This window comes from Balaenoptera physalus (assembly GCF_965194825.1).
Source record: "Balaenoptera physalus genome assembly, chromosome: 3".
Lineage (NCBI taxonomy): Eukaryota > Metazoa > Chordata > Mammalia > Artiodactyla > Balaenopteridae > Balaenoptera > Balaenoptera physalus.
In genome coordinates, this window is record NC_138890.1 from 21,553,972 (window position 1) to 21,581,867 (window position 27,896).

General features: G+C 49.2%; 2 protein-coding genes across 3 annotated transcripts; one reads left to right on the plus strand and one right to left on the minus strand.

Moving 5' to 3' along the window:
* Positions 1-3,016: 3,016 nt before the first annotated feature.
* Positions 3,017-12,989, minus strand: LOC309657052 (uncharacterized protein; the record flags this gene model as incomplete). Its single annotated transcript, XM_082454014.1, has 4 exons — positions 3,017-5,873; positions 6,637-6,671; positions 9,047-9,806; positions 12,867-12,989. 4 exons carry the CDS (start codon positions 12,987-12,989, stop codon positions 5,769-5,771), a joined length of 1,023 nt encoding a protein of 340 aa, XP_082310140.1. The 3' UTR covers positions 3,017-5,768.
* On the plus strand, positions 9,469-27,632 carry CLTB (clathrin light chain B). Of its 2 annotated transcripts, XM_082456584.1 has the most exons (6): positions 9,469-9,834; positions 14,852-14,898; positions 21,898-22,015; positions 22,277-22,388; positions 24,266-24,319; positions 27,186-27,632. In XM_082456584.1, the coding sequence occupies exons 1-6, from the start codon at positions 9,648-9,650 to the stop codon at positions 27,355-27,357; spliced, it is 690 nt and encodes a 229-aa protein (XP_082312710.1). In that variant the 5' UTR covers positions 9,469-9,647; the 3' UTR covers positions 27,358-27,632. The 2 variants fall into 2 exon arrangements, with proteins under 2 accessions (XP_082312710.1, XP_082312711.1); XM_082456585.1 differs by lacking the exon at positions 24,266-24,319 and having other exon boundaries at positions 9,477-9,834.
* Positions 27,633-27,896: the final 264 nt, after the last annotated feature.

Here is a 27,896-nt window from a genome sequence, read left to right on the forward strand (position 1 = left end):
CAGCTCTGGCTACCATCTGAAACTCTGAGCCAAAACTCCCCACCTGAGCACTTTCCAAATTCCCAAACCAAAGAAAATGTGAGAGATAATAAAATGTTTGTTGCCATATCCAACTAAGGTTTGGGGTAAATTGTTTTCTAGCAAAACCTAGAAAATCATGTACATAGAAAATCTTAAGAAATCTGTTTTTTAAAGTTATTAGAGGGGACTTCCCTGGTGGTCCAGTGGTAAAGAATCCTCCTTCCAATTCAGGGGACGTGAGTTTGATTTCTGGTTGGGGGACTAAGATCCCATATGCCTCTACAGAGCCTACGTGCTCTGGAGCCCGCATGCCACAACTAGAGAGAAGCCCACATGCTGCAACAAAGAGCCTGTGCACCGCAACAAAAGATCCCGCATGCCTCAACAAAGATTTTGCGTGCTGCAACTAAGACCTGACGCAGCCAAAAAAATATAAATAAATAAATTTAAAGCTATTAGAATGCATGAGCTTAGCAAAACCATAGGATACAGGGTCAATATATTTTAAAAATCTAACAACACAAGGAACAAAATTGTAACTATGTGAGGTAATGGATATTAACTAAACTTATTGTGGTAATCATTTTGCAATGAATACATATAGCAAATCACTATGTTCTACACCTTAAACTCTAAAGTGTTATATGTCAATTATATCTCAATAAAACTGAATATATTTAATTTCTATACACTAGCAATAAATAATCAGAAAGTGAAAATTTGAAATATGTCCTTTACAATAGCACCAAAAACCATGAAACACTTAGATGGCCAAGAAATATACTTTGAAAGCTACAAAGCACTGCTGAAAGAAATTGAAGAAAAGATTAGTGGAGTGATATACTATGTTCATTTACCTGAGGACTCAATATTGTCAAAGTGTCCATTTTCCAGAAGTTGATCTGTAGATTTTGTTCCTTTCCAGTCAAAATCACAACAGCCTTTTTGGGTGGAAATTTAAAAGCTTATTCTAAAATTTATATGGAGATGCAAAGGATCAAGAAGAAGCAAACAATTTTGAAAAAGAAAAACATAGGTGGAAGAAATACACTATCTGACTACAAAACTTACTTATAGCTATAGTAATCAAGATGTGTAGTATTAGCATAGGGATAGACACAGAGATTAATGGAACAAAGCAGAGAATCAAGAAGTAGACCCACATATATATGGTATGTTTATGTTCAACAAAGAGGCAAAGTACTTCAGTGGGGGAAATTATATAGTCTTTTCAACAAATGAAACTGGAACAGCTAGACATCATATGGAAAAAAATTAATCTCAATCCTTATCTCACACCTTACGTAAAAATTATCTTGGAATGGATCATAGACCTAAGCATAAAAGATAAAACTATAAAACTTCTAGAAGAAAGCAGAAGAAAAACTGCCACCTTGATGTAGGGCAAAGATTTTTAAAAATAGGTCACAAAAAGCGTGAACCATAAAAGAAAAAAATTGATAAACTGGACTTCATAAAAGTTAAAATCTTCTGGTCTCTAAAAGACACAGTTACAAAAATGAAAACGCAATGGGAAAATATTCACAACACATATATCTATTGAAGGACTTGAATTTAGAGTAAACGTAAAGAATTCATAACTCAACAAAAAGAAAACAATCCAATAATAAAATGGACAAAAGATTTGAACAGACACCTCGGAAGAGAAGATACACAAATGGCTAATAAGTGCATTAAAAATGATCAGCATTATTAGCTGTCAGGGAAGCACGAATGAAAGCCATAATGAGATACCACTGCACACATACAAAGGCTAAAGTTAAAAAGACCAAGTGTCGGTGGGGATGTGGAGCAACACGAACTCTCACAATTTACTGGTAGGAATGTAAAATGTACAACCACTTTGGAAAACAGTTTAGCTGTTCCTTATAAAGTAAACATACACTCTCCATACAACCCAGTAACTCCTTCCTAGATGTTTACTCAAGAGAAATGGAAATATGTTCAAAGGCTGTAGCTTTTGCATCATAGCAAAAACTTGGAAACAATTCTAATGCCCATCGATAGGTGAAAAGATACACAATTTATGTTTTATTCGTATTACAGAGTTTTTGTTTTTGTTTTCGTTTTTTTTTTTGGCTGCGTCGGGTCTTAGTTGACACACGCTGGATCTTCGTAGAGGCATACGGGATCTTTCGTTTCGGTGCACAGGCTCTTCTTTGGGGGGTGCGGGCTTCTCTCTAGTTGTGGTGTGCTGTTTTGTTTTGTTTTTTAAACATCTTTATTGGAGTATAATTGCTTTACAATGGTGTGTTAGCTTCTGCTTTACAACAAAGTGAATCAGCTATACATATACATATATCCCCATATCTCCTCCCTCTTGTGTCTCCCTCCCATCCTCCCTATCCCACCCCTCTAGATGGTCACTGTTCTTTTTTTTTTTTTTATTTTATTTCTTTATTTTTATTTTTGGCTGTGTTGGGTCTTCGTTTCTGTGCGAGGGCTTTCTCTAGTTGCAGCAAGTGGGGGCCACTCTTCATCGCGGTGTGCGGGCCTCTCACTATCGTGGCTTCTCTTGTTGCGGAGCAGGGGCTCCAGACGCACAGGCTCAGTAATTGTGGCTCACGGGCCCGGCCGCTCCGCGGCATGTGGGATCTTCCCAGACCAGGGCTCGAACCCGCGTCTCCTGCATTGGCAGGCAGACTCAACCACTGCGCCACCAGGGAAGCCCGGTCACTGTTTATTTTTCTTTTTCTCTCTCTCTCAAGTTGTCGCGTGTGGGCTCTGTAGTTTGCAGCATGTGGGCTCTCTAGCTGAGGCGTGCGAGCTCAGTAGTTGTGGCACGTGGGCTTAGTTGCCTCGCGGCATGTGGGATCTTAGTTGCCCGACCAGGGGTGGAACCTGCGTCCCCTGAATTGGAAGGTGGTTTCCTTACCGCTGGACAACGAGTGAAGTCCCTCCTATTACAGAGTTCTACAGTGCAGTAAAACATTGATATGTGAAACAACATGGGTGAATAACAAAAAGTAATCTGTAGTAACAGAAAGCAGTGGTTGCTTGGGGCTGGAGGTTGCAGGCAGTAGGGGGAGTTGATTGAGAAGTAGCATAAGAGAACTTTTTAGGGTAATGGATATGTTTCATATCTTGAGTGTGCTGATAGTTATACAGGTATACACATTTATCAGAACTCATGGAATTGTACACTTAAAATGGACACACTTTATTGATTATAAATTTTACCTTATAAAGCTGATTTTTCAAAAAGATTTAAGAGACTTAAGTAAATGTAATATGGAGACATTGTTTAGATCCTGATTCTAACAAACCAACTGCAAAAAAATAGGACAGTTATGAAAATTTGAATACTTACTCAATATTTGCTGATATTAACATTCTTAAATTTTATCTATTATAATTATATTAAGAGGGGGTAAGAAATTCTTCTGTTTTTTATTAATTTTATTTATTTATTTATTTACTTATGGCTGTGTTGGGTCTTCGTTTCTGTGCGAGGGCTTTCTCCAGTTGCGGCAAGCGGGGGCCACTCTTCATCGTGGTGCGCGGGCCTCTCACTATCACGGCCTCTCTTGTTGCGGAGCACAGGCTCCAGACGCGCAGGCTCAGTAATTGTGGCTCACGGGCCTAGTTGCTCCGTGGCATGTGGGATCTTCCCAGACCAGGGCCCGAACCCGTGTCCCCTGCATTGGCAGGCAGATTCTCAACCGCTGCGCCACCAGGGAAGCCCAATCCTTCTGTTTTAAGGATGTATTTATAGATGAATTGATATAGCATGTGGGATTTGCTTTAGAAGAATTAAAGCACGGGGCAGTGGTGGGGATGTAGGTGAAATAAGTTTGGCCAAATATTGATAATTATTGAAGCTGGCTGATGGGCACACTGTGGTTTTAGTATATTATTGTAATTATAATTTTATTATTATATTATAAATTATTATATTATATATTATTATATTAATTTTATCTCTACATTTGTATATGATTGAAATTGTCCATAATAAAAACATTTTTTAAGGAACTTAGGAGTTATATCACCCAAATGCAATGCTTTAACCCTGTCTGGATCCTAAGTGAGCAAACCTACAACAGAAAGATATTTATGGCACAATTGGGGAAATCTGCATATGGACTAGATAATGGATGACGCTGCAGAATTTGGAGGAGAAAGTTTTTTTGATGTTATAATAATTTTGTGGTTATGTAAAGAAGAAGATGAAGATAAGGACTAAGGAGGAGGAAGAGGAGAAGCCGCAGCCATAACAAGGATCACACCTGGCACGTGATCTTGGTTTCTTCATTTTCCTCTCCAGAAGTTCTCATAGAAATTGTTTATTCTTTCCCCTGTCAGCTTTATTGAGATATGAATGACATACAACATTGAGTAAGTTTAAGGTGTACAACCAGTTGACTTGATACATTCATATATTGCAAAATAATTACCACCATAGCTTTAGCCTACACATGTATGACATTAATCATCACCATTTCTTTCTTTTTTTAAGTTGAAGTATAGTTGATTTACAATATTGTGTTAGTTTCAGGGGTACAGCAAAGTGATTCAGTTATATATATATATTTTCAGATTATTTTCCATTAGAGGTGATTAGAAGATACTGAATATTCTTCCCTGTGTTATACAGTAAATCCTTGTTGCTCAGCTATTTTATGTATAGTATAATTGTTTGTATCTGTTAATTCCATACTCCTAATTTATTCCCCCCCCCCATTTATCCCTCCCCTTCCCCCTTTTCCCCTTTGGTAACCATAAGTTTGTTTTCTACGTCTGTGTATTTATTTCTGTTTTGTATATAGATTCATTTGCATTGTTGTTAGATTCCACATATATGTGATATCATATAATAATTGTCTTTCTCTGTCTGACTTACTTCACTTAATATGATATTCTCTAGGCCCACCCATGTTGCTGTTGCTGTGCCATATATATATATTTATATGGCACATCTTCTTAAACCAATCATCTGTTGATGGGCACTTGGGTTGTTTCCATTCCTTGGCTATTGTGAATGGTGCTGTTATGAACATTGGGGTTCATGTATCTTTTTGAATTAAGAGTTTTTGTCTTTTCCAGATATATGCCCATGAGTAGGATTGCTGGATCATATGGTAACTCTATTTCTAGCTTTATTAAGGAACCTCCATACTGTTTTCCATAGTGGATGCACCAATTTACATTCCCACCACAGTGTAGGAGGGTTCCCTTTTCTCCACACCCTCCCTAGCATTTATTCTTTGTAGACTTTTTGATGATAGAGAAATGGCTTATTCTTAAGCCTGGAACACTTTGCTGTGCCAGAAAGTGAGAATGTGCTCAAAGAATGATGTAGACATATCAGAAACACAGGAGCCAGCTTGAAGGGGCTCCCACTGACCCAATCTTGGACAATTTCAGCACTAAAATAAATAATGATAGCAAAATACTACAACCCACTTGGATCAAATGAGTCTATGAATCTTGCAGACATAACAGACAAACACTTTCCCTATAGTAGAAAGCCAACTAATAAATGTATAAGGAATGATGGAACTAGAAAATTACCGTTTGGCAACTATCATTATAATGCCTGCATCATGCAAAAATCAGTAGATGCTGTAATGAATGAACTGGTGTAATTTTACAGAGTGACATAAAATTTACAAGTATTAACGTACCCCTCCACAAGATATTTATTAATTATAAAGGGAAAAGTAGTAATTTTACAGTGGAGAAACCTGACAGACACCACCTTAACCAAGTGATCAATGTTGACATCACCAGTGGACATCCCTGGCGGTCCAGTTAAGACTCCGAGCTTCCAATGCAGGGGATGCGGGTTTGACCCCTGGTTGGGGAACTGAGATCCCGCATGCCAGCGGCTAAAAAATAAAAAAATACATAAATAAACATCACCAGTAACTGGAGAAACTGACATTATGTGTTTCCTGACATGATACACTGAGAGGAACTCAGCATCACATTTGTATTATTCCTGCCAAAAATGTTTAACCTGAATCTAATCAGGAGGAAACAAAGACAACTCAAATTGAAGGATGAAATAACTGACTAGTAATCTTCAAGACATCAATGTCATGAAAGAGAAATAAAGAGAGGAACGGTTCTAGATTGAAGATCAAACAGAGAAGGTAACTGAATGCAATACATAAATACATTATCTGGGATTTTCTTTTCTTCTATTGTTGGGACATTTGGTGAAATCTGAGTAAGTTATGTCAATTTGATAATGGTATTATATGAACATTAATACCTTGATTTTGATAATTGTATAATGGTTATGTAAATGAATGTCCTTATTGTTAGGAAAACATAAAGTGAAATATTTTGGGATGTAGGGTCATGGTGTCTACAACTTACTTTCCAACAGTATAGGAGAAAGAGAGACAGAAGAAAAATGAATAAAGACAATGTGATAAAGTGTTATCATCTAAGGAATCTGGTGAGAGGCCTATGGGAATTATTTACAGTTTTCTGTAAGTCTAAAATTAAAAAGGGCAGTGGGGAACCTTGAAAGTAAAATCAAAAAAAAAAAAAAAAAAGGAGCTTATTAGTGGGAATGTAAAATGGTGTAGTGGCTCTGGAAACCAGTGTGGTGATTCTTCAAAACATTGAAAATAGAATTACCATATGATCCAGCAATGCCATTCCTGGGTATATATCTAAAAGAACAGAAAGCAGGATCTCAAAGAGATATTTGCACATCTGTGTTAACAGCAGCATTATTCATAGTAACTAAGGTGGAACCAACCCAAGTGTCCATGGACGGATGGATGAAGAAAATGTGGTATATATATCATACAATGGAATATTATTCAGCCTTAAAAAGGGAGGAAATTCTGACACATGCTACATCTGTCAGAACATGGTGAACCTTGAGAACATTATGCTAAGTGAAATAAGGATACAATACTGTATGATTTCACCTTTGTGAGGTATCTAAAGCCGTCAAATTTATATTAGCAGAAAGTAGACTAATGGTTGCCATGGGCTTTGAGGAAGGGAAAGTGAGGAATTGTTTAACGGGTATAGACTTTTTTTGTTTGTTTGTTTGTTTTATAAATTTATTTATTTATTTTTGGCTGTGTTGGGTCTTCGTTGCTGTGCGCGGGTTTTCTCTAGTTGTGGTGAGCGGGGGCTACTCTTCGCTGCGGTGCGCAGGCTTCTCATTGTCGTGGCTTCTCTGGTTGCAGAGCACGGGCTCTAGGCGTGAAGGCTTCAGTAGTTGTGGCACATGGGCTCAATAGTTGTGGCTTGCGGGCTCTAGAGCTCAGGCTCAGTAGTTGTGGCGCACGGGCTTAGTTGCTCTGCGTCATGTGGGATCTTTCCGGGCCAGGGCTCGAACCCATGTCCCTTGCATTGGCAGGCAGGTTCTTAACCACCGTGACACCAGGGAAGTCCTAGAATTTGTTTTGTAATATGAAAAAGTTGGATATCTGTTGAACAACCATGTAAATGTACTTAACACTACTGAACTGTACACTTAAAAATGGTAAAGGCCATACTTTTGATGTATTTTTTTACCACAATTAAAAAAAAAATCTCTAAATTAAAAAAATAGAAGTTAACATAGTGAATGATTTACAGATGAAATTATATAATATATGGGGAGGAATAAAGGTTGTAGGTGAAACAAGACTGACTCTATGTTGGTAACACTGAGGTTCAGGGGTTAGTATGTAGAGTCATATTATATCAATCTTCCTACTCTTCTGCATGCTTGAAATTTTCCATTAAAAATGTTTTTAAAATTTCTCCACTTAAGACTTCATAAGCTGAAATTTAGATTCTGTGAGACTGTCCCATATCTTTACTCAACTTTATTTATTCATGTCTTTTGACCATTACTGAGCTTCACAATTAAATGGAGAATTAGAAGACAAGAACTGTGTTTAGAGATCTCCAAAGATATTTAGGGAGGTGTCAAGAAAGTGGGAATCTCCAGCACAAAGAAGTGCTGCATGGTTCAAAAGATAACTTTTTAACGATCATTTTTAATAATCATGATTAAGAATAAGAATCATGTACAAGAGCAAGCATGGTTGCAGAATGATCTGGACCAGTAACTTGTATAAATTAAGCATGGAGCTAAATTCTGCTGATGGCTAAATTAGGAAGGAGCAGGAAGGAAGGAGGAAATAGTTGGGAAGAGTGCCTGTAGTGGCACCGAAGTCTCCGGGAATCAAGTAAGAACATCCAGGGGAGATCACAGCGGGCACATAGCATGTTCACTAGTCCTTCTGTCTCTATGAAACCTGGAGTCGACATTTATGGCTGGTTTGTTAAACTAGGAAACTTTCAAGGTCTTTTCAGAACCTGAGCCTGCAGCTGGGGGAATGAGGAAGAGGAATGAGATGGATGATGGTGGAGTGCTGTGCTTGGACCAGGTTGTGCAGGGCCTGAAGCTTCTTTCTTTCTTTCTTACACTACTGATAAATGATTATATTCTCATCATAACAGTGAAAACTACATCAAAGTATTACTGTGCAAAACTGAAATTGCCCTTCGGTCTAGCCTTCTGCTCCCCACCCCCAAGGGAACCCACAGTTTGCAGCGCATCTTTCCTTTCTCTTTTCCAGGTTATAGTTGACTTTCAAGTTTCAAATCAGAAAGAGAAAATCCCAAAGCCCAGATCCAATGGTGGTTCTCCGGGCCCCCCAATACCCTGTGTTTAAATGTCAGAGCGCCTTTTACGCTGTGCTGTCTGGCCATTTCCCATCTGTAGGCCTCTTAGGTTGTAATCTCCCCGGCGCCAAGGCTCGGTTTTAGTGTATTTTGGAGACTGTTTACTCAGGGTGACAGCGGCAGGCTGCCTGGATAAATTAGGTCTGCCTTTCCCAAGCTGGTTCATCCTTAAGGGACATTTAAGGGACCCAGCCTCCAAGTAGGGAACCAGTCAGGACACACAAACTCTGGCGGTCTGAGCTGAAGCCTCACCGAATGAAAGGAAGTGCTTAAAAAATGCACGGAAGCAACACGGCCTTGTGGGAAAGGCCCTGGGCTTGCAGGAAAGATGCAATAAAGCCGTGGGACTTACTGTCATTTCTCCAAGGCTCATGATAATGGGCTTCATAACACCCGCCTAGCTTAGGAGAAGAAACTTTTGCAGAATGAATCAGGGGCCAGGTTGCGCAGCGACCACCCCCTCGGTGCTCCCGAAGCCCGGGCTGCCAACCTGCGGTGGCCCTGTACACACTATGGTCACTTTCTCCAGTCCGCTTCGCCTCTAGACCCTGCGGGAGCTGCGCCCTGTCCTGGTGTCCTGGAAATGCGTGCTGCTGGCCCGGAGCGAGGAGCGCGGCCCGGGCTTCTGGGCCCCTCGGGCTGCGCCGCCGTCCTGCTGCCGCCCTCCTGTGGCCGCTGCGAGGCGACCTCCGGCCGTCCTGCGGGCCTCCTCCCTCGGCCGGTGACATCACCGCATTCCCGTCCTGGCTCCTCCCGCCTGCAGCCGCAGTGACAGGCGAGCAGGGCCCGGTGGCGGAGAGGAAGTGCGGGGCCGCCGCGCCGAGCCCGTCCCCGCCGAGGCCGGCTCCCCCGGGCGGCTCGGGTGACAGTGTCGCGGCCGCCGGGCGCAGGGCGGGGCACGCGCCGGGCAGAGCCGAGCGCCAGGCGGACGCTTCAGCAGAGACGTGGGGAAAATGGCTGATGACTTTGGCTTCTTCTCGTCGACGGAGAGCGGGGCCCCCGAGGCGGCCGAGGAGGACCCAGCGGCTGCCTTCCTGGCCCAGCAGGAGAGTGAAATCGCGGGCATAGAGAATGACGAGGGCTTCGGGGCACCTGCTGGCGGCCAGGCGGCCCTCGCGCAACCGGGACCCGCGAGTGGGGGTGAGTCAGCCCGGTGGCCTGGGGGTTGGGGGGCCTGGGGCTCGCACCCGGGGTACCGGGTGGAGTGAAGAGGGCCTGCTATGGCCAGCCAGGAGCAGGCCTGGGGCTAGTGTGTACCTGACCCGGACCTGGAGGAGATGCGGCAGGGGCGGGGGGATCTTTTGGAGATCCCCATCTGAGGCCTTGCTTGGGGCTGTGGATCTGGTGGCTCCCAGGATAGAAATTCGTCATGACATTTCATCCCCAAGCCAACTCCACTATTGCCTGGCTCTGGAATCCAACACAGCCCAGGCTTGAGCTTCCCAGTAGGCTGGCTCTCCCAGGTTGAGCCCTGCAGGTGTGGGCAGAACCCCAGATCTCCCTGCCCCTCAGACGTAGCTCCCTCCTAACAGCTGGGAAAGCAGGGGACACTGGGTGCTCCAAGAACTCACAGACCTTCCCTGGGGAACACCTGCCATTCTGCAGTCACTGGTCTAGGCACTTTTCTTACATTTAATCATTTCATATGCATTGTTAAACCCATTTCAGAGATGGCAAAACCGAGGCTCAAAAGGTACACTACTGAAACAACTAGTAAGTGGCAGAGTGAGGACTCGAAACCATTTCTCTCTAACTCTAACTCTTTCCACCTGACCGCACTGTCTTCCATATGCCAGGCTCTGAGTTAGACACCAGGGTAGGGGCAGGAGCACAGGGGGCTTCAGTCAGATGTGGTCCTGTCCTCCTGGGGTTTGTAGCTCAATGGCTTTCCAAAGGTGGTCCAGGACTCAGGATTTGGGGCCTGGTCCTTGCAATACTGTGTTTATCAACAATGTTCCTGCTCTGGTTCTGTCTGAAAGGGCAATTTCTTAAAGTATCTAGTAAAAAAGTAGATATCACTTTCATGGGTACCTCCAAAACAGTGCTTGCTTCTTGTTAATGTTGTCATTTTGGTAGGAGTTTATGGGCCTGTTGGAATAAGTGGTACCTTACATATTTTAAAAAAATGTTTACAAGTAAGGATCCTTTTAGTCATGTTTGTATTCATTCAGCGTTTACTGAGCACCTACTGTGTGCCAGGCCCAGTGGGGGTACAGATATGAATAAGACAGTTCCTGTGGCTTGAGGAGCTTGAAGCGTCTCTATATCCTCTTGGTATGAGAAACATAACAAGCCTTTTGTAACATATAAGAAACTGGAGGCCCAGAGAGCCTGAGTATCTTGCCCAAAGTCACACAGCCACGAGTGACAGATCTGGGACTTGATCCCAGGCTTCTCAACTGTGGGCTCCATGCTCTTTCAAATGCTGTGGCAGTCACCCTGGGAGGTGATGAGATGTAGAGGTAGGGAGGGGGGTCTTCTGCTACCCAACCAAGCCAGCAGTGGAGGACTTCTGAAGAAGCAGCAGCTCCTAACACTTCAGCAGGACCCTCACACATCCCAGCGAATTCCTAGGAAATGTGGGCCCACGTTCATGTACCAGTATTCATTTGTCCACATCTTCCCCTTGAGACCACCAACTTCCCCAGTCGGGTTGGCCTGGGAGAGGCCCTGCTGGGAGAGCCAGTATCAGAACCACCTAAGAGAGAAGCAGGTAGAAGTCAGGCAGAGGGCTGCAGAGGTGGCTGGGGGTTGAGCAGGCTGTGACCTCTCCCAGGACAATGGGGCTCCAGGGGTTTACAGCCTGGATGAGAGGTTCCCTCTCCGGCAGGGGTGGTGCACAGATTGGCCCCAGACCTGAGGTGGCAGGGAGAGAAGCAGGGACATGGCCCTCTGAGGGTCTCCCAGACTCACAACCACTAAAGCTGCAAATGCTCAGCTGCTCTGCTGATTGGGGCATGGGGATCCAGGAGGGGTTATGGGATGGCGGCTCAATAGGTAGCCAGATAGGATGGAATTGATCTGCTCCTCCTAGGCCTAGATGGTGATGAGCAAGTAATCCCCCGAGACCAGTGATGAGTGCCAGAAGCCCAAATGAGGGGTGGAAAATGTGCCTTGGGCTGCTGGGAGCTGGGCGGAAGCTCCCGCAGCCAGCACCAATCATCACTGCTGAGTCTCGTCTCTTAAACGATGCCCCTGTGCTGAGCGCACTGACGTTGGGCTCCCAGGTACCCCTGGGGAGACTGTTTAGTGTAGGCCTGAGCCTGAGCCACTTTGAGTCTCTCCTCTGGGGAGCTAAGGCCAGCCTGAGCAATGGATACTTTGTTTCCATTCATCAGCCTTGGGTAGGGCCCAGGAGGTGTGTACATTTTCACACCCAGATTTCTAAGCACTCTGCCTGGCTCTGACCCTGACTTGCCCAGTCATTTCCTGGCAAGCCCATTTCCCCTGATGGGCCTCAGTAACCTCCCAGGAATGTTCTGGACCCTTGTCTGCCTCCGTTCCAAAAGGGGTCAGGGATCTGAGAGAAGCAACACTCATGGGGTTATCCTCGGGACTCGTATCTGCCGCACTCCTGTTGTGCTGGCTTCGGACCGCGGACACGTGATTATCAACGTGCCATGGGCTACTCATTGTGGGGACAGAGACTTGTAATTCTGTGTGTGGCTGTGTGTGGATTCCCAAAGAGGTTAAGCCTCATTCCAGGGGAACACTCATGGGACTGAGAGACTGGGGCACGGAGACTTTCTGAAGGCCAGGGTGGGCACCTGTGGAAGAGGGGCCTGAGACTGGGACTGGTCGGGGGGGGCGGGGCCGCAACTTCCCCTCCAGAAATGCCAGGCGCACAGACCAGCATCATCGTGAATGGACCCTGGTAACGTAAGGCCCTGCTAGAGGAGATGCCCCAGGAGAAGAAGCCACTTTGCAGAAGATGCTGCCACTGATTTAGGGGCCAGGCCACCCATGCAGGAGAAACCCCATCTGAATGAGTAGGGAGGATGGCTGACAATGGTTGGTCAAAATCAATCACTGTTTGGCTGTGAAAACAAAGTTGATTATAATCTATATCAGCTGGGCATTATTTCCATGGGATGAAGTATCCTTCTGTTCAGTCCCCAAGCTGAAAACACTGTCACCGTTACTCACAGCTCTATCTGGCTGGTAAAGTGTACTTGTCCATCTGCGGTGATCTCGTGCAGCCTCCTGTGGGTCTTGGCTAAGAGGCTTTGCAGTTTCTGAGAGTCCTCAGGCCTTGTAGATAACAGTGGGCCCCCAAAGAGCAATTCAGCTTCCATTTAGCCAACACTGCTCACCCTTAGGAGCTGAGTGGGGTACAGAGCCTGATAAGGGAGTGCATGACCCGTGGGAGGTCACAGTAATCGCATAAGAGGGTGGAGGGTTCTGTACGATATTCTGGGATACCCCAGAGTTGAGACCTTCCATCAGCACCCAGGGAAGTAGGGGAAGTAGTAGAGGGCTTCCCAGAGGGGGTGACTTGAGAACTGGGCCTTGGTGAACGACTGGATCCCAAAGAGCATTCTTTAGTGAGGGAAGTAGGAAGAAAGGTGTGGGATGCGGCATAGTGTGTTTGGGGAAGGAGGAAACCAGAGTAGGGTTTGTGGGAGGGACTGGTGGGAAGTGAGGCAGGAAAAATGGGCAGGGCCAGATTGTAAAGATCCTCACGAGCTATGGGCCAAGGTTCAATGTACTCATTCAACAAATATTTATTGGGCTCCTATTATGTGCCAGGCACTGTTCTAGGTGCTGGATCCCAGCAGTGGACAAAACAAAGTCCCTGCCCTCCCAGAGTGCATTCAAGTGGGGAAAACAGATAATAAGCACATACAAAAATAAGCATACCAGGCTGTGGTGGGTGCTATAGAGAAAATAACTGCCCAGGGGAGGAGGTAGGGGTGCTGGGGGAATGCATGTCAGGGGTGGTCAGGGAAGGCCTCTAATAAGGCAGTGTTTGAGCAGCGACTGAAGGGCGTGAGGAAGCAGCCCACATGGAAATGGGCAGGAGAGCTTTCTAGGGAGAGGGGACAGCACCTGCCGAGGCCCCAAGGAAGGAGCAGGCCCTGTCGGCCACCATGGTCCACGGGAAGTGGATTTCCTTTTGGTTTGTGTTCATTATATTTTTAATTAGAGGAGTGACATAGGTAAGTGTATGCTTTTCAAAACGTCAACCTTGGCAGCTGGTTTGAAAGAGGTTTGGGAGAGGGTGAAGATGGAGGCAGGGAGGCCAGTGAGTGGACAAAAACCATTTATTCCTTCTTTCTTTAATGCATTGATTCATTTGCTTATTCAACAAATAGTTTCTGAGCGCGTCCTAAGTCACAGGTACCGTGCATGGCTCTGGGGAAGACAGCGGTGAGGATAATGGACACAGGTGTGCCCCTCCAGGTGCTTGCCACTAGCGGGGCAGACAGGCCAAAGTAGTTGTACAGGTGGGCCAGGCAGGGGGCAGAGGGCGGAGAGCAACTTTGAGGATTCTTGTTGCAGCAGAAGCCACAGGAATTTGTGACTAACCAGATGTCAGGGAAAGGGACCGGGAGGAGTCATTGTTTAGGTGAGGGCAAAATCGAATCCTTCTGGGATGGGCAGGAGGAGGAAAAATAGGCCAGGTGCTGCCTGGTGGGGGCTGTGATTCCTGCTCTCCCAGGTGGAGCCATTGCTCAAGGCACCACAGGGACAGGCAGAGACGCGCAGACCCCTCTTCCTGAGCCCTCGCAGACCCTGCCCTGAGCCTCCAGAGCCTCTGCCTGCTCACCGGGCACAAGCTCCACAGACAGTCGGGCCATTCCCAGCCGTGGCTGAGGGGAAATTAATTTCAGGTAGGTGAGGAGCTATAACTGGCTGGGTGACCTTGGGCAATCACGTAGCCTCTCTGAGCCTCGATTTGAGAATCTGTAAAATGGGTTGATAACAACTTTGTCACAAGTCTGTGGTGAAAATCAGAGGTCATAATGGCTGTGAGAAGGCTTTGTGCACAGTCAAGGATTGAGCCCAGGTTATTTACGTAGCCATTATGTGTGCGTGTAGGGTGGGGAGTCAGTACGCACATGGACATATACAGAGGTTGCTTCGGGGGCTAAGGTAAGACCCTGCTTGCTATAAGCTGAGCAATGAGTGATGCTGTCTCCTGTTCTCTTTCCAGCGGGTTCTGAGGACATGGGGACCACAGTCAATGGAGATGTGTATCAGGTAAGCAAGATTCTGTCGTAGCAGGGGCAGGGACCGACAGCCTGGGTCTCAGTAACTTTTGGCCCCCATCATGGGTAGGATTAGGGATTCAAGTTCTGTTCATTGGGATGGGAACATCAAGAGAGGTTTTGACGTGGTTTTTTTTGGTCATGTCGGAGAAGGGGATGAAGAATAAGGACCACAGGGATCAATGGGGTGTGGCCTCAGGTTGCCCGTGGTGATGTCCAGCTTCCAGAGGGAGAGATTAAGTGGCCTGCAGTGGCATGGACTAAAGGAAACACAGGGCCCTGCACACGTGTGTGCCATTGGTGGGAGGCTGAATCCAGTGGTCATCTCCACCATGTCTGAGCATTTTAACTGGGTGAGCCTTGGACCCAGAGATTCCACTTCTCAGAATTTCCCTGAAGGAAATAGCTGGACAAGGACACCCAGATTCTTTGCAGGATAATTTTAATAGCAGACAAACTGGAAACAACCTAAGTGCCTAGTATTGAGGGCCTGGGTAGGTAAGTTGGAAAACCATTCTGTTGTTAAAAAGAGCAGTCAGAGCTTTCTGTATTGACATGAAAAGATGCCTATAATATAGTAAACGGAAAAGCAGCTTGCAGAATAATATGCACAGTATGGTCCTGTTTTTTATTTTAGAAATATGTTTTCACGAAAGATCTGAAAGGATGTGTACCAACTGTTAGCAGTGGTTAGCCCCGAGCTTGTGGGAGAAGGGGGGATAAGGAAAGGGCTTTCACTTTCACTGGATTGTTTTAAAATTCTTTGTAGTGATCCTATAACACACACACGCACACACTCACCCCCCTCAAAAAAAAAAACAGCTAGTAAAGATATTTCTAGTTAAAGACTGCTTCTCTCCACACTCACCTAACCCCCCTCCCTTCATACATACACAGATCATTTTGAAAGTACTTAAAGAACTTGGACCACAAATAGCATCCCCAGGACCCCACAGGTGCAACAGTCTTCACCCCCAACCTGCAGATACCTGCGGGGGGGCAAAACCTTCACTGGATAAAGTTTAATTCCCACTGGACTGGCTCAAAGACCCTTGACTGCTGGGGCTGCAGCTGCAGGATCTCCTGAGCTTTGCTTCGTGGAGGAGCTGGCCTCCTAAATCCTCAGGGAGAACAAACAATACTTTCTTATGTAAGAGGGATGGGCTGGTACCTTACACAGGGCAACTGGCCAAGTCCCATTTCTGGAAAATTACTCAACTACCAGCAAGCTAGAAAAGTCAGTCTCTAGGACTTTAAGGGCTTCCTGTGTCCCTGGGCCTGAGAGCACCAAATAAGCAGCATTGACGCCGGTACAGTTTGGCAGAGCATTGAGACTCAGGCTGCTCCTGCCCTGGGCACACTCAAAAGGACTTGGCCTGACCCAAAAGGTCTGTGTCCTAAAGTGGCCCTGGAGCTGGAGATACACTTGGGACCGGAGAAGTACCTAGAACACCATGAGCAGGATAATTTTCCCTTTTTATACATTAGGATCTTGAGGCCTTCTCCCTCCCTGCCCCAGGCCTTGCCTTGTATTTAATGGATCTGAGAAACCCTGGGCCTCCTCCCCAATCTCAGTGGTAACTCTTATTCTCACTGCTACCAAGAATAACCCCAGCTATGTTTATCTGTAACTCATTTCACATCTGTGCCACGCTAGCATCCTTACAGGCAGGGGAGGGGTCACAGATGAGGCGAGCCACTCAGAAGCTTAGTGGCCAAGTTCAGGTTCATCTAGGTCTCCTGCCCCTGATCTGGTGCCCTTTGTACCATCCCCTTGTTGCTGGACCGGGCAGGCCACAGCAGCCGGCTGGCGGGTGGGAAGCCCCTGCAGACTTTTCTTAGGATGGAGCATAGAGCAGGGTCTGGCTTGTGCACCCCAGGCTTTCAAGGGTCCTGGGCAGAACTTGCCTGCTACCTTTCTTAATCTTTTCTGGAAGGCTATGGGCCACTAGGGGGTCCAACTGTGAACCTGATCCCCAACAAGGCCTAAGCATAAGCCTGCATCCCCGTTGAGCTACTTAGAGGAATCAACAGCTCAGCTCAGCTTAGCTTTAGCTGGTCAGTCCCACAGATTGGTTATGCCTCATCCTCCTGGCTGTCCCTGGAGTCACAGCACATGCTCGGCCAGCATGGCCCCCCAGAAGCCCTTGTGGTGGTATCCAGTGTCCAGCGGAGGGGTCCCTCGGGAGAGGAGTGCTGGGGAGCTGGGCTGAGACAAGCCTGGCCCTGACTGTAGCCTGTGGCCTTTTGGTCCTGGCCATTCCTGACCCCTTCCCTTTCAAGCTTGGGAGGGGCTCAGAGTATTCCTGCAGCCCCTGGTGAGCCCGGCTGGGCTGCCAGCCCCCCTGGCGGCTGACCCGATTTCCTCACTGCAGCAGTCAAGTGATTAAAGAGGAGCCCGGCTGTGGCCCTCCTGACCTCACTGCTCACTGGCAGGGGCAGGGCAGGAAAATAAGTCCAGAGCAGCTGGAGAAGGGGAGCCAGCAAACAGCTTCTCAGGGCCTTGTCTGCTGGCAGCACCACTATGTTCTTCCTGGTTGCGGCGATGGTGCAGCGCGAGCCGGCCTGCTGGGGGCCTGCCACAGGCTATGGTGAGCCCTGAAGCTCTGCCACCTGTGCATGTGCATGTGCACGTCCGCTACAGGCTACAGGGGTCGCAGGGCAGTTATCACATTCAGGCCCCATTTTGCACCCCGAGTGGGTTGTTGTCACTCCCAATTGACAGGTGACGAAACCTAAGGAGCCCAGGGAAGGGACTTCTTAAAGGTCGCACATCCAGTGAGTGGCAGGAGGGGACTTAAAGCCCAGTCGCTCTGATGCTGTGTCCCTGTGCCCTCCACATCGCTTTGCAGGCAGCCCCTCATTCCTTCATTTAGTCAACTCGCATTCTGAGTGCCATGCGCTGTGCTCAGGGCCTCGGATGTAGAGGCAAATCCCATGGATGTTTGTCCTCAAAGAGCTCAAAGGACAGAGACCTGAAAGTCAGGCAGGATGGCAAGGGCTTAGGTGTGGGGCTGGTCTCAAGAGTTCTTACTATGCGTCAGGCACCACCCAAAAGCTTTATGTGGATTAACTCATTTCATCCTCCCAACACCCCTACGATGTAGGTTCTGTCATTATCCCCATTTTACAGATGAGGAGGACACACAGGGAGGTTTAATAGCTCTGGTTGCACAGCCGGGAAGAGCTGGGACCTGAACCAGGTTCAGGCGCCAGGCGCTGCACTGAAGTCAGAGAGTGTGACAGGGACGGATGCTGGAAGTGGGTTCCAGGCTCCCCAGGGGCATGTGGGTGGTCCTGGCTAGTGGGACAGCATGTGCAAAGGCACAGAGGATAAGACACGCAGTCTGGGGCTTGCCTGGAGCCTGGCACCTGCTGCAGAGAAGGGTGTGCTGGGGGAACCTGAAGAGACCACGGGTGCAGGGCTGCTGTGCCTGCAGGCGGAAGGGATGGGGGTTGGGGGGGCAGGTACAGCTCCCAGCCAGAGCCTGTTACTAGGCCGTGCTGGTGGAGGACGCAGGCCCAGCTTGGCCAGGCTTTGCGCCCAGGGCCTGGGCCACGGCCACCTCTGGGCACAGCATGCTTGGACCACACCTAGCAGTGCCCCTGGATGTGCAGTGCAGCTGCTCTAGGCTCCCCACCCCCACCCAGACCCAGAGAAGCCCCAGGGTTTCTCAAGCTGCTCCTACACCCAGACTGCTCCTACGCGGGGCGCTGCACCTACACGGGGCGCTGTGGCGGGCTGCGGCAAAGGAGTTTGGATGGAGTCAGACAACCTGCGCTTCATTTCTGGCTTTTCCCAGCCGGACGGCTTTGGACTAGTCACTGCTCTGAGCTGGATTTCTCATTTGTGAAATTGGGATTAGAAGCCCTGCACTGCTGCCTCCGCAGGTCTGTTGAGAAAAGTGCTCTGTAGCCCTGGAAGCTGCTTCTAAATCCCTGACCTAGCCACTAAGCGAGCCAAGGGGGGTATGTGTGTGGGTGTGAGAGAGACAGACGGCGAATGAGGCGTGGGGCAGTGGGAGGAGGGGCGCAGTCTCCAATCTTGGGATGGTAGACTTATCAGGGAGACCAAAACCACGTGACACAGAAGTAACTTTGGTCCCTATTGCTTGTGTGGCCACATGTGTGGCTATGTGTGACACCCAGGAATTCAGTTTGAATTCTGGCCCTGCCATTTCCTGGCCGGGTGACCTTGGGACTTTGGAGCTAGACTTTTCCTACCTGTAAAACAAAGATAATGAAACCCACCATGTAGGGTTGTAAAGACCAAAGAGAACCGTTTAATTGCAAGTTCTCTGCAAGTTTTAAAACGCTGTAACCTGTGAGTCTTAATTTTAGGGCAGTCTTGATGGAGATGGTGGGTCCTGAAGGACACCGTGGGATGGCTTCTGCCCAGAGGACCCCCTCCAGCCCACCTCTCCCACCCCATCTGCTCCACACCTGGTAGCATCTCTGTACTCAGATTTTTCCAAAGGCACCGGCCTCATGTGGTCCTTAAGCTGCCAGCTCTTGGTCTGAAATGCCCTTTCCCTATCTCTTCCCAGCCTACTGTGCTCCCAGGCTAGAAAGGTCATGCCCTCCCTTGTCCCCACTCTTTTCATGACCCGTGTTATGCATGTACCCCAGCCATGGTCCTCATTTGTGAGGGACTCCCTCTGCCAAGCTCCCGGATGATGGGCTGTCTCGTTCATCCCTGACCCCAAGCCTGAACATATGTTAATTCATTCAAGTAATGCTCTTGAAATCCTCCTACAGCCAGGCCCTCCATGTTCTACATACTATACAGAGACAGGCAGTCTCTGTCCTCATGGAATTCACTTACTGGGGGATGGGGTAGGGTGGGGTGGGGAGGGCAGATAGTAAACATGTAAACAAACCAAGCTTTTAAGATATCCTGAGTGCCAAGAAGAAATAAAATGTAGCACCTGGATAAACACGTAGAAAGTAAAAGTAACTGCATTTGTCTGCAGATGGGACAGTCTATAGGATTGGGCAGAGGTCCTGGTAGCCTAGCCTCAGGACAGGTTTGTTCCCAGAACTGGAAAGGTACATCCGTGATCAACTCGTGTTGTCCAGATTAGGGCCCTGAAAAGGCCCCTCGAGATGTCTTGAGAGACTCTCTCAGTTGAAGTGTAATGCTGGGCAGGAAAGAGGAATAAGGACAGCGCCCCAACTGCCCCACCCAAGGGTGGGCCTGATCCGAGGAGCCAGGCTGCACCTCTCCGCCCTGGGCCTGCCCTTCCTTCTCCCCAAAGACAGCTGGAGATGCAGCCCTGATGTTCCATCTGCGTGCTCCTTCGCCCTGCTGCCCACAGCCCCTTGGGCAGACGCTTACCCAGCCCTTCCTCTGAACCGGGCACATGCTGGCCCCGGGGGGGGGTCTTCATCCACACGGCCACTGCTTACTGAGCACCAGCTGTGTGCCCACAGCGGGCACCACTGGACAGATGTTGTTGGGTGGGGAGAAGATTCTCTGGTACTCGTGACAGTTTTGATGAGTGCTTGCAGGAGGAGCACAGGGAGCAATGAAAAGATGGGACAGGAGTTCAGAGGCTATAAACAAGGTCCCGTCCTGCCCACCGGAAGCTCGCGGTCCAGCGGGGAGACACCCGCAGTAGAAGGTGAGGGTGTGACAGGGAGCACAGAGAGGACAGGGTGTGAAATCTGTTTGGGGGCTGGGAAATATCCCAGAGCTGGTGACCTCTGAGCTGGAAACTCGTGGGGTGGAATAAGATTTCATCAGCTGGAGAAAGGAGGGAAGACAACTGAAGGCCGAAAGCACAGAGGAGACAAAGGCAGGCAGCATGGGCGTGTGGGATGTGTGCAGACAGGAATGCACGGGGCAGACAGAGCACCAGAGTGGGCGTGCCAGGAGATGGGGCTGGATCATAAAGTCTCCAGCTTTGCGAGACCAGAGGGGAGCCCCATCCTTGCTGGGCTGAGCTCTCAGCCTGCAACGCTTCAAGTCCCCACCCTGGCAGGTGGCGTGGAGAATTGGGCAGAGCCCTGGCTTGGGAGCCAGAGGACTGGACTCTGGCCCTGCTTCTGCCACTGTGTTGTGCCATCTCTCCTGGCCTCAGTTTCCTCCCCTATAAAATGGGAATGAATAATAATAATAATAATAATAATAATAATTCTAGCTACCATTTACTGAGCCATCACTCTATGCCAGGCACTCTTGTAAATGTCTTATAAATATTGTTGCATCAAATCCTCACAACTAGCTCTTAGAGGTACTTTTATTACTATTCCCATTTCAGATGAGAAAACTGAGGCCAGGCAATGTTGAGCAACTTGCCTGGGCTACACACATATATAGTAGGCAGTAGAGGTGGGATCTGAACCCAGATGGTCCAGCTGCAGAGTCTGAGTTTTTCGTCACTGTACAATCGTAGCCATGGCCACCCTGCCTATCTCAGGGCTGCTTGTTCACTCAGCAAATAGTTATTGAGTACCTGCTACATGCCAGGCACTGTGCTGGTTGCTGGGGACACAGCAGTGAACAGGACAGGCAAGGTCCCTGTTGCCACAAGGGTGACATTCTGATGGAGGAGACAGACAATGGACAAGTAAGCATATTATTAAGTGAGGCCATTTAGGACTGTGTTATTGGGTAAATAAAACTAATAGAGTGGGGCTTTAATAATAGAAACACAGGGAACTCTCTGAGTGCCAAGAAGCGTTTGAAGTTCTTTACACTTTTTTAACTCATTTCATCCCCATGTTAACCCTGTGCGGTGGGTGCCATTTTGTAGCCCATTTTAAGATGAGGAAAGTGAGGCACAGAGAGGTTGAGTAACTTGCCCACAGTCACACAAGGAGCAGAATTACTGGCAGAGGGCACAGCAAGTGCAAAGGCAGGGTACAGTCCCAGGAGACAGTGGGTATGAGGTGGTTTGAGATGTGAGGGGGTGTCCTGGTACTCAGGTGCCAGAGACGGGGGGGCAGGTGGACGGGCTGGGTACACTGCTGTGTGTTTGTGTCCTAGGAGGCTAACGGTCCAGCTGATGGCTACGCTGCAATTGCCCAGGTCGACAGGCTGACGCAGGAACCCGAGAGCATCCGCAAATGGAGAGAGGAGCAGCGAAAACGGCTGCAAGAGCTGGGTGAGGGCAGGGCTGAGTGTGCAAGCTGGGCTGGGCCCCCTGGCCCCGGGCTCCTCACCGGGTTGGCTCTCTGGGACACAGTCGGGTGGGGAAGCCTTAGGCTATATGGGGCCCTGCCCCACCTTAATGTGGGATCGGCTGAGGATGGACCCAGGGCTGCCTGCCGGGGCCGAGGGGAGAAGCAGCAGCCAGAAGCACAGCCGGCTGTGCCTCACATCCCTCCCGGAAAGACGCTGTTCATTCACCTGTTGGGGGTTGCAGATGCTGCCTCCAAAGTGATGGAACAGGAGTGGCGGGAGAAGGCCAAGAAGGACCTGGAGGAATGGAACCAGCGCCAGAGTGAACAAGTTGAGAAGAACAAGATCAACAACCGGTGAGAGGAGCTATGAGTGTGTGAGGGGACTGTAGGGTCACGAGGGTGCTATGGGGACATGAGAGGACCTACAGGGATATGAGGAGCTATGGGGACATAAGAGGACCTATGGGGACATGAGAGGACTGATGGGGACATGAGAGGACCTACAGGGATATGAGGAGCTACGGGGACATGAGAGGACCTACGGGGACAGTGAGAGGAACTATGGTGGGGGGACTGTCTCGAGGATGGGTGATTTGGTGGCAAGAACACGGAGGAAGAAGAAGCCGAACGCACAATGATGTTTCCTCAGTGGCCTGTGGAACTCAGCGTGCTGAACTCTGCAGAGCTGGTACGCCGTTAAGCTCTGACCTCCACACCACGACAGAGAAAAGTGAGTCTGCCAGTCAGCAGACGAGGTCCTGGGACCCACTGGAATGTAAGCCAGGCTGTCCTGGAGCCCAGTGGCCAACAGCTCAGCCTGGGTCCCCTGTGGCCATGGTTATCATGACAGAGAACACAGGCCTGGCTGGAAGGGAAGAACCAAGCCGAGTGCAGGATTTTATTGCTTATAGAAATGACAACACTTCGACCCATAGGTGGCTAAAGAATAAAGGGAAATTAGTGGCCTATGTAACTGGAAAGGCCAGGGGTAAGGGCTGCAGACCCAGTGGACTCAGGCACTGAAACAAAGTTCGTCAGTGCTCACTTTTACTGTCTCTCGGTCTGCTTTCCCCTACGTGGCCATCACTCTTGGGCACACACCCCTGGGATGGGGGCAAAGGTGGCCGCTAGCAGCTCCAGGCTTCTGCTCTATTTTCTTGGCAACTTCAGTGAAAATAAGCCTCTTGCTCCCAACAGCTCTAGCTGAAGTCCTCGACCTGACCTTCATTGGTCTGGTGTGGGTCACGTGCCCACCCCAGGCCCAGTGATTGTCCCAGAGGGAGGGACTCTCCCATGGACCAAGCTTGGTCGATAGTCCCATTACTTGGGTTGTGTGTGGGGTCTGGTCCCACCCAAACCACAGGGATTGAGTGGGGGCAGCTGAGGTTTCAAAGGACAATCAGGATGTCCTTCCTGGAAGAAGGGGGACAGATGTTGGTCAGGAAAGATAGCGGAGGCCCACCGGAGAATACCTTGCAGAAATGGTCTCAGACTAGAGACTGCCAGCAGCCCCTGCCTCTGAGGCTGTGCACTTCAAGGTACCAGACTTGCCAGGAAGGAAAAGGCTGGCTCTGGGAAGCCACCAGCTAGAAGCTGCTGCATGCCAGGCCCTGGTTGGGCACTGGGGAGGCCGAGCTGAGAAGGACCCAGTCTGTGTCCTCAAAGAGCAGAGGAGGGAAACACACGGGTACGGCTGAACTCACCAGTAGGGCCCTCTGCAGGAAAGCTGTGGAAGCAAGGGATGTGGGTGGCGGAGGAACCTCTGTGTCTGGGGGCCTGGGCTTTGGAAGGTGGGTAGGAGTTCACCAGGAGAAAGAGGGCAGGGGGTGGGGGAGAGTATTCTAGGCTAGGGAACAGCATGACACGAAAGAAAGGACGTTGTGCTTGGGCACCAGGGAGTGGTGGGAGAGAGGGCCGGAATGAGGGCTCACATGTGCAGGGCCTCGGAGGCGAGGGGCGGGCAGACACAGGCGGTGGGGCACCACTGAAGGTTTGTAAACAGGGGGACTAATATGATAGGGCTGAGTTTTAGAAAAGGCCACCCACTCGGGTGGGTGGAGGATCCCTGCTCTCCTCTCAGGACTGTGGAGAGTTGCCGAGCCTTCCAGAACTATGCTTCCTAACATGTCTCCAACTGGAGGTACTAACGCTGTCTCTCTTTCTCTTTAACCCTCTGCCTGTCTGTCCATCTTGCCATCCCGTCTTCCCCCACCTAACCCCCTTCCCTCAAGGATCGCCGACAAAGCATTCTACCAGCAGCCAGATGCTGATATCATCGGCTACGTGTACGTGTCTCCTTTGCTCCTCTGCAAGGGCCTGTGTGTGGCTGGCACAGTTTCTTGAGTCTCCCCCTTGTGGGGTATAAATGAGTATGGCTGGGCCTGGGGCGATGATCAGAGCAGGAGGTGAGCCTGAGGGCTGGGTACAGGCACCAACCCTCACCTCCATCCCTCCAGCAAATGTTTATTGAGCATCTTTGAGACAGCTTTGCTAAAATCCAGGCAAAGAAAAGAAAGGAATGTCTGGCCATCGCCAGGTGAGAGAGGCAAAGGGCAAAGCAGCCCAACTCCCTCCTTCTGAGATGCCTCTTGGAGGGGGGAGGTGGAGTGAGTCTTCTGTTGAACAAAACAAACACTGAGTGCTGGTGCTGGAGTTATAAAGAATGCACAGCCATCCCCCACTCCTGCCCACAAGTGCACTGCTCCTCCTTAGAACTTCAGCCTGAATTTGGTCATGAGCCCCTGCCCAGACCACCAGTGGTTCCCTTTCACGTGTTTCTGCTTTGGGGTCTAGTTGGTCCTGTGCCTGATCCAGACCAGAGATGGCAGAGATTTCCTCTTATGCCGCCCCACTGGTTGGTAGTCACAGCCTGGACGGTATGCTGGGGATTGTGAAGCCGAAGAAAAAAATACAGTGATGAATGTGTGATGATTGCCACGTGTGTATGTGCCAAATATTTGCTGTTCCTCGCTCTGGATACGCCCTTGGCAGGCCTCTGACACTGTCTGGGCTAACGCTTCTCTCACAGATCATGGGGCACACCAGAGTAACAGCCTTCCACTCCTTCCTTCCATCCACTCTCCCATCTGTCCAGTGCCAGTCTCTGGTCAGACAGGAATAAGACACACACGGTCTGTCCCCGCAAGTTGCTCATGATCAGGAGTGTGTTGTGATAAGAGCCACATGCAAGGACACGGTGGGCTCAGGGAGAGCCCGGGCAGGCTTCAGAAATCAGAGTCCGCCGGCCCTTAAAGTGTGAGAAGGAGTGTGCTGGGTGGGGATGGTGAGAAGGGAATGGCATCCTAGGTGGGAAAAGCTGCTGGGGCAAAGGCAATGAGATGGGAAATATCTATCGGCCTGCAGCGCCTGGGGCGGTGGGAATGGGGAGAGAAGGTCAGTTTGGAGCCAGTTGCAAAAAGCCTGTCGTGAGATGTTAAAAAGCTCAGACTTGATCCTGAAGGCAGCGGGGAGCCATGGGAGGTTTCAAGCAGGAGAGTGGGGATGGCAGAAGGGCATCGGCGCTGGGGAATACCACAGGGGGTTCATTGCTCCTGTTGCGCCCGAAGAAATGGCCCAAGGAGCACCCAAGGGAGTCCTGAAGAGAGGAATAGTCTAGACCAGCGCTTCTCAGACTTCCATGTGCCTATGAATCACCTCTTGTCAAAATGGAGATTCTGATTCAGAAGGACTGAGGTGAGGCCATGATTCTGCATTTGCAACAAGCTCCATGGTGATGCTGGTGCTGCTGGACCATGAACCCCACTTTGAGCAACAAGGTTAGAGGGGAGTCTCTTGACCCAGAAGAGAGAGCTCCTAGGATCGCTCCCCTCAGCCCCACTGGTCAGCCAATGCCACACAGCACCTTACATTTTCTCAAGCTTGCACATACCTGCTACGTTGTTTGATTCTCAGGCCAGTGAGACAGATCAGGAAGGTGGAAGCACTGATCCTCCCTTCCCAGGTTAGGAAATTAGCACACAGCAGGGAAGCAAGATCACAAGCGAGGGGCCGGGTCACCTGATCTGGGGCTGGCTCATCCTCGATCCCATTGGGATCACCTGGAGAGCTCCCTGCCATCAGCCAGTGCCTGGCATGTGGCAGAACTGGTCCTGCTTGAGATGCAGGGGGCTTCCAAGGAGAAAGGGGCTTTAGGGACACTTGTTGGTTAAACAGGACACACACCCAGCCCTCCCCACCCCAGAATCCCTTATTGCTTTTCTCTTAATGACTCCCATGTTTAGGTTTTGTCCACTAAACTACATTTATTATACTTTGTTTCCCCATTGTTCCTTAATCAGTGGCTTCTATAACTGTCAGCCAGAACTTCTGATGAAAAACCCACCAGTTTCCATCCTAATTTGATTCTAATCAAAGGCAAAGACTCCAGTGGAGCATTCCTCAGGCTGTGGCGCCACAGAGATAATAGTCATTCTGGGCTAAAAAGAGTTCTGTAGTCAAGTATGCTTGTGACGTGGCAGATGCTATATCCATCGTGTACTCACGTTCGTGGCGCACATAAGCACATTAAAGGCTTTGCAAGTCTTGTTTTGAAGATCTTCTTTAACTGATTCTTCTATACATTTTTGACCACAACTCTTTTCTAAAGAACACTTATAGGGTCCACAGAACCCCAAGGCAATGCTGAACCAAAGACTTCAGTTAGGTGGTTAGTCAATGTCCTGCTCAGTTTTTGGAAATGTAAATAGCTGAGGTACTGCATTAGTTCCTCCAAGGGCCTTTAGGTGTCAGGAGCCCCAGTTTGGGAACTCCTGATAGAGAGGTAATGAACAGACAGTGCTGGGGCAGGGGTAGGAGGCTACTTGAGCTACAGTGGCAAGGGAAGACCTTTCTGAGGAGGTAAGGCCTGCACTCAGACCTGAATTACAAGAAGCAACAAGCCATGAACAGGTCTGGGGGAAGAGGTGACCGAAAGTACAAAGGCCCTGAGGCAGGACCAAACCAGGCTTCCTCTGATGGCAAGGCTGTTCCTGGGGGCCTGAGGTCAGAGGGCCCGGGGCTGGGGAGGAGACGTCTAGACAAAGGACCCCAGAGTAGGCCGGACAAAGCAGCCTTGCTCAGTGGGAGCAGAGCATCACTGATTCAGGGGAAAGACAGACAGCTATGAAACCTCTGTCCTATCTCCACCTGCAGGGCATCTGAGGAGGCTTTTGTGAAGGAATCCAAGGAGGAGACCCCAGGCACAGAGTGGGAGAAGGTGGCCCAGCTGTGTGACTTCAACCCCAAGAGCAGCAAGCAGTGCAAAGACGTGTCCCGCCTGCGCTCGGTGCTCATGTCCCTGAAGCAGACGCCGCTGTCCCGCTAGGAGCCTGCCACCAACATGGCCGCCAAACAGGGGCCGGGCCGGGCAGAGGAGGAGCAGCTGCTTTGGCCAGGGGGGAAATGCCTCCAGCAGCTGCTACACAGCCTATTCCGTTCCTCGCCATCTCCCGGGGCCGGGAAGGGGAACCCTCACCCCTCTCAACTGTCATTCCCTCACGGCCCTATGGCCCAGCCCCTCACATCTCCTCTTGGTCCACAAAATTGTGACTGTCCCTCCTGATGTATTTTTTTTTCTTGGCTTAAAGGGTGTGTTGTTAACTCTTTTTACACTTATTTATTATCATTCTCATTTCTCTGGAAGCCACAACTGGTGTCAGGGCTGTTTGTACTTAGAACTTTCCCAGCTTCATGGGCTTGAGAGAAGGTAGGGCTATTTCCCTGGTAACCCAGGAGCTCCCAGCTCGCAGAGGGCATCCCAATCTGTCTATGTCTGCTGCCTCCAGCCCCAGGAGGAAAGACAACCTCTCACAGAATGCTTTTGCAAGCTTGATCCTTTCTGATCCTTGAACAAACCCGTGACAT

What these genes read in the sequence shown, in the direction of transcription:
- CLTB (XM_082456584.1), top strand. Translation starts at nt 9,648, where the DNA reads ATGGCTGATGACTTTGGCTTCTTCTCGTCGACGGAGAGCGGGGCCCCC. An exon ending in AAGAACAAGATCAACAACCG is followed by an intron (nt 22,389 to 24,265) that starts GTGAGAGGAGCT and finishes CCTTCCCTCAAG; the next exon opens with GATCGCCGACAAAGCATTCT. An exon ending in GCTGATATCATCGGCTACGT is followed by an intron (nt 24,320 to 27,185) that starts GTACGTGTCTCC and finishes CTCCACCTGCAG; the next exon opens with GGCATCTGAGGAGGCTTTTG.